At 48.5% G+C, this 6,704-nt stretch overlaps 1 protein-coding gene across 1 annotated transcript; it reads left to right on the top strand.

Annotated features, from left to right (window-relative positions):
• The first annotated feature begins 702 nt into the window (after window positions 1-702).
• Window positions 703-6,048, top strand: LOC123519033 (protein enabled homolog). Its single transcript, XM_045280166.1, has 2 exons — window positions 703-3,867; window positions 4,646-6,048. The coding sequence occupies exons 1-2, from the start codon at window positions 3,384-3,386 to the stop codon at window positions 5,590-5,592; spliced, it is 1,431 nt and encodes a 476-aa protein (XP_045136101.1). The 5' UTR covers window positions 703-3,383; the 3' UTR covers window positions 5,593-6,048.
• The last annotated feature ends 656 nt before the right edge of the window (window positions 6,049-6,704 follow it).

Genomic DNA, 6,704 nt, shown 5'->3' with positions numbered 1-6,704 from the left:
GGTTTTCCAGAAATGAGAACAAGTTGTGATTGGAAAGATTTTAAGATTTTGGAGGAATATTTCCATTTTCCAGAATTGAAGGATTTAGGATTACCTACATTTGGTGATGAAAAAATATTCATGCAACAAAAAATGTGATTACACACACACACACACACACACACACACACACACACACACACACACACACACACACACACACACACGGTAGCTCAGTGGTTAGAGCGCTGGCTTCACAAGCCAGAGGACCGGGGTTCGATTCCCCGGCCGGGTGGAGATATTTGGGTGTGTCTCCTTTGACGTGTAGCCACTGTTCACTGTTCAGTGTTCAGTGTTGAGTGTTGAGTGTTCACCTAGCAGTGAGTAGGTATGGGATGTAAATCGAGGAGTTGTGAGGTTGTTGTCCCGGTGTGTGGTGTGTGCCTGGTCTCAGGCCTAGCCCAAGATCGGAAATAATGAGCTCTGAGCTCGTTCCGTAGGGTAACATCTGGCTGTCTCGTCACACACTGCACCACATCAAACAGAGAATTACACACACACACATCCTGTATTGGTGTTGATTCAGTGGTGGTGCAGGTGTGGTGTTGAGGGTGAGTGGTGTATCTATGTGAGGGGTACCACAGGGTGTTTGTCACTATGTTGCCCCTTCATGTTTGGAAACCCACCCACCCCCTTTTTTTTTTTTTTTTTTTTTTTTTTTTCCTGTAGTGGATGAAAAACGTGAGTGAATAGGTAGGTAAATGTTTCTTCACTGTGTATAACGAATGTTGGGATGGCTCATTTTTGCACACACACACACACACACACACACACACACACACACACACACACACACACACACACACACACACACACATATGAATACTCGACATTTATTTTCTGAGTAATAAAAATGGGAAAAAAAGCGAAGGAAAACTGGTGTAGTGTGTTTAGTACCAGAATTTGTTTCGAGTCCAGTAAAGCAGAAGAGTGGTAAACAAGGACCCAGTGACCAGGTAGAGGAGAGTGTAACCCCTTCAGTACTGGGACGCATTTTTTTACCATGAGTTTTGGGTGTGATAGACGATTTTGTTGACATTAGGAAGGGTGTATGGAGGTCAGAAGACTGTAGGCCGGAGTCTTCACTATTGTAATCCCCCACCTGAGTTTCTGAAGCCGTATACAGTGAAATAGTATGCACATGGGAATGGGAAGTGTCGTGGTACTGAAGGGGTTAGTTGATCTACATTTCGCACTGGTTCAGAATTTTGTGGTGATTTGAGTGTTAGTTATCCGTTCCGCATTTAGCACCAGGGAGTTATGCAGACCAAGACACGTTAATGGGTTCAGTATGAGTGGCACCAGTATTTATTCCCCATTTCATTTCTGAGAAGTTTTAGGTGTGTTGGGGAGGTGCGGCGTGCTGGGTACCTACACTGGCTTCCGTACCCTTGTTTTGTTTGGAAAATTCGCCTCGACTCACCACGTCTCGTCCGTGTGAAGAGAAGACGATTATTTTGCGAGCTTACAAGTGGAGCGAGTCTTTCTGTACCCAAATCGTTGCTCTTTTTTACGTGCAGCCAGCCACCCCTTCAGACGCAGCCCTCCTCCGAGCCACCACCTACCCTCCCACTGCAGCCACTGTCACTGTTCACTGCAGACACTGGGAGGTTAGTCCTGTCCAGGCTTGATTGACTGGGAGATGAAAACAAGACGTGCTTATTATTATTAGCATTACGATTTATAGGGAATTTAAATCTCTAGGGGTAGTTTGACCTTGCATAACAGTCTCCTATGTGCCCCAAATGTGTTTCAGAGTGTATATGCGTTACTCGAGGCTTCCCCACACACTACATTGCCTGAGGGAGGGGGTTGGGGGGTTGGGGGTGGAGTGGCTGCCTGCGTCACTGCGCCAGGCAACGTAGTTCGCCAGCTTGTGATAATGTGGAGTTAGGATACTAGGGCAGTCTTGGCACACACTAGGGTCATATAGGTCGTTATACAGCAAGAATATTCCCTTATTTTATTGACTTTACTTTTTTCTCCCTTTTTTTCTCTGCCAGTTTCCGTGGTTTGCTGTGTCGATAAGTGCATTTTTAGTCTCGTGTCATCTATGCGTTGTGTTTATTGGCCTTTCAAAATGATACGTTAACTCGATTTCATTGTTAGTGTTGTTGATTCGTGCCTTCCGTTCTGAAATTGACCTCAAAACATGTCAGGCCCACGATGAATAAAGGCAGAGAGGCCAGTGAGTGTGTGCCGTGTGTTTGTCACTGGAGGCATGGAATCGGTGCCAAGGAGGGACTTGCTTTTGTCACTGGCAACCACGCAAGACACTGCTGACTGATGCCTCTGTACTGATGTCATTCTCTCTCTCTCTCTCTCTCTCTCTCTCTCTCTCTCTCTCTCTCTCTCTCTCTCTCTCTCTCTCTCTGGACAACAAAAGATAGATGCCAAAATGTATTAGATCCTGGACTTTCACAAATGTTTGCAGGCGGAGAAAGTTGCTGCTGGTTGAGCGAAATATTATTCTCAATTGTACATGAGAGAAAGAAGAAAAAAAAAAACGAAAACAAAAGAAAAAATTGACTATTATTTGGAAGTTATTCTTACAATTCTATAATTTGTATGATGCATTAACTGCTTTTTGTGATAAAGAAGAAAACAATAAAATGGGAGATAGAAATGTGTGTGTGTGTTATTCACTGTGCTGTGGCTGTGATGGCGATGATGGTGCTCAGACACACCCATTACCCAGCCATGCTCACCCATACCCAGACATGCTCGTACCCTCGCCCTCCCTCCCTCCCCTCCCCCCAGTACGACCCGCGGCTCCTTCCAGTGAAAACAGCCAGTAAACAAATAAATTAACAAACAAACACAAACAAGCAGACAAGTGCCATCCTGTAATTATTGTGAATGGTCCTTTGGCCTTTCTTTTGGGAGTGGCACCTCAGTGGACTTAGCTTTTCGGTTACACACACAAAAAAAAAAAAAAAAACCGCTTTGAGTGACTGAGGCACCGTCAGACCAAGACATCATGGCATTCCTTTACAGGATATCCTCTCTTGCTGCGTGGCTCATCTGCCCCCTCGTTTACACACAGACACATGCACACACGCAGCCATGGCGAGAGCACTCGTGCTGGTGGTGGTGGTGGTGGCGGTGCTGATGGATCCGAGTTTTGCTAAAGGTTTATGGAGCCGACCCCAGGATTGCAATGCTTCTGACGGAGGAGTGAGGAAACTCGTACAGGAAGAATATGCACCAGTCTTTGAAGTAATGATTTTTCCAAGCGTGAAGTTAAGCCTGTGTATCTGAAGTCAGAGAGAGGCTTTGAGGACGTCCTTGTTAACGTGCGTGAGGTATGGAACGACTCGACGGGTCGTAATCACCCCATCGACATGTTGTTTGAGGACTGTGTCTCCCCCAATGGCAAGTGGTGGGTGTTCCGGTGGGAGGTCACCAAGACTGAGACGGTGACACAATTGGACATTGGCTACGGTACATGCCTGATGAGCTGCGAGTTCATATTTTCCACCAGCGCTGTAAAGATATGGCTCAAAGTGTCGACGCAGTGGGGCTCTAGTTTCAGACTGGAGAAACTCTCAGAAACCTGTGCCAACGTCGCCTGGCCTCTACCAAAACGACAGCTCAACTGCCGTGACCCCACCACCACCACCACCACTACTACCACTACCACCACTACAACCATCCCCACCACCACCATAACGTTTACTCCACCACTCTCCTACTTTAAGCGAGACAAGATAAAAAACATGGTGTTGTCAGGAGTGATGGTGATGGCGGTGGTGATGGTGGTGATGGCGGTGTTGGTGATGGCGGTGGTGGTGGTGATGTGTTTGAAGCGGAAATCTTTGACATCATGTGAGTAACTCTTCGTTCTAGTTCTCTTATTTGTTATTATGAATGTTATTATTATTACTATGATTATTATTATTATTATTATTATTATTATTATTATTATTATTATTATTATTATTATTATTATTGTTATTTACTGTTTTATTTCTTTACTACAATCTGACTAAGCAGACAATTGGTATCATGCTGATGAAAGATCATTAATTATTAAAATAGAAAAAAAAGTCACTCCTGAGTGGTCTCAAAATAACATGAGGATGCCAAAGATGTGATGAGACAACACACATTTAACTAACGCAGCCATAGTGTGTGTGTGTGTGTGTGTGTGTGTGTGTGTGTGTGTGTGTAATTCACCTCGGTCGCCTGCTGGTCACCCCGCCAGTCTTCCCCATTACAGAGCGAGCTCAGAGCTCATAGACCGATCTTCGGGTAGGACTGAGACCACAACACACTCCACACACCGGGAAAGCGAGGCCACAACCCCTCCAGTTACATCCCGTACCTATTTACTGCTAGGTGAACACACCCCACACATTAAGAGGCTTGCCCATTTGCCTCGCCGCGCAGGGACTCGAACCCGGGCCTCTCGATTGTGAGTCGAGCATGCTAACCACTACACTACGCTGTGTGTGTGTGTGTGTGTGTGTGTGTGTGTGTGTCATGCATGATGAGAGCATGCCTGGTGGTGTCCTGTCTCCATCACCACCTTTGATATACACCAAACTTGTCAGTGTTCTTTGCCTTGCCGTTCATGGTATTCAGTCAACGTAACGTGTTGCAGCACATGTGGTGAGCTTCCAGTCCCAGCCTGCACAGTCCCAACCTGCACAGTCCCAGTCTGCGCTCCCCAGCCGCCCCCTGCCGTCACCCCCGGGCCAGGTGCGCGCCTCGGACCAACAGGAGGGAGAAATCTATTATGAAATCCTGGCAGACGGTTCAGAATGCCGTGTGTTGGTGCCGCATCCTACAGTTGTACAGTCCCAGCCTGCGCTCCTCAGCCGCCCCCTGCCGTCACCCCCGGACCAGGAGAGCGCCCTGGACCAACAGGAGGGCGAGATCTATTATGAAATCCTGGCAGACGGTTCAGAACGCCGTGTGGTGGTGCCGCATCCTACAGTTGTACAGTCCCAGCCTGCGCTCCCCAGCCTCCCCCTGCCGTTACCCCCAGGCCAGGAGAGCGCCCCGGACCAACAGGAGGGCGAGATCTATTATGAAATCCTGGCAGACGGTTCAGAACGCCGTGTGGTAGTGCCGCGGCCTGCACGTTCCCAGCCTCCCACCCAGAGCAGCCCCCCGCCGTCCCCCCTGCCGTCACCCCCGGGCCAGGTGCGCACCCCGGACCAACAGGAGGGAGAAATCTATTATGAAATCCTGGCAGACGGTTCAGAACGCCGTGTGGTGGTGCCGCATCCTACAGTTGTACAGTCCCAGCCTGCGCTCCCCAGCCACCCCCTGCCGTCACCCCCGGACCAGGAGCGCGCCCTGGACCAACAGGAGGGCGAGATCTATTATGAAATCCTGGCAGACGGTTCAGAACGCCGTGTGGTAGTGCCGCGGCCTGCACGTTCCCAGCCTACCATCCCCAGCAACCCCCCGCCGTCCCCCCTGCCGTCACCCCCGGGCCAGGTGCGCACCCCGGACCAACAGGAGGGAGAAATCTATTATGAAATCCTGCCTGACCTCTCATCACGCCGGGTGGTGGTGCCGCGGCCTGCACAGGACACATAGGGCCCCTTGTGTTCCATGACGTGTCGCTTCCTAACGGCGGCGCACGGCCTCACTCGCATCTTTATGGTGGTGGTGGTAGTGGTGGTGGTGGTGGTGGTGCCTCATGGTGGCCTCCTGGTGGAAGTGGTGGTGGTGGTGGTGGTGGTGGTGCCTCACCGCACAGGTACTGGAGGCTCCTGGAGTCGGTGAGCCACAACTCTGCGGCGTGCCATTGTGGCGCGGTGTGCACGCCACGCCATGCCACGCCACGCCACGCCACGGTCCCAACACCACCACAGACAAGGACACATTATTATTGTTTATGATTTTTTTAGGTAAAACTTATTTTTTCTTTAGAATATTCCTCTTTTATATAATTTGAATATTACAATTTTGCTCGTAGGCTCCTCTTGATATATTCTGCTTTATTACCCAGCTGCCCTCCCCTCATGCCATACTCTTAGTCTTTCAAGTTTGCATGACTGTTTTGTATATATATATATATATATATATATATATATATATATATATATATATATATATATATATATATATATATATGGATATCTTATGGATTATGTAAACAACTTTTTGATTACCTTCATACTATTGTACTTTGATAGTACAAAACATAAATTAGGAAAGCATAATGTATTATTCAAAGACCAGATATATACATTAGGCCTCACTACTATAGTCTAGTAAAATTACAAAAATAAGTGAGTCGCTGTCGGTTCCTGCGCAGTGTGCGCACCCTCCCCTCCTCCCGGAGCCCTGAAGCGAGGTAGCGAAGTGCAAGCCTCGTGTGCCAGGCGGGCCACGGCCATTGCTGCTGTGTGCGTCACTATTATCAAGGATTTTCCTCGCCATCGTCAGCACGTGTGCAGTGATAGTAAGTGTGGTGGTGGAGGGTGCCGGGGGTGGCAGTGCAGTGCCTGGTAGTGCCTGATTGAAAGGAACATTTCAATAGAGGACAACTCTGATGGAGGAAAGATCACAAGTGGGCGTTCTGTGGCGTCCCTGCAGGAACTGTTCACGTCCTGAAGGGTTGGTGCGTGGCCGTCTGTATGAAAAGACGTGGAAAGGTGCAGGGTGTGTCATCAGGCTAGGAGTGGATAGGGCAAGAAATCTTC

This window comes from Portunus trituberculatus, chromosome 7 (genome assembly GCF_017591435.1).
Source record: "Portunus trituberculatus isolate SZX2019 chromosome 7, ASM1759143v1, whole genome shotgun sequence".
Lineage (NCBI taxonomy): Eukaryota > Metazoa > Arthropoda > Malacostraca > Decapoda > Portunidae > Portunus > Portunus trituberculatus.
The sequence above is the reverse complement of the archived record's forward strand: the minus strand, read 5'-3'. Positions and strand labels throughout refer to the sequence as shown.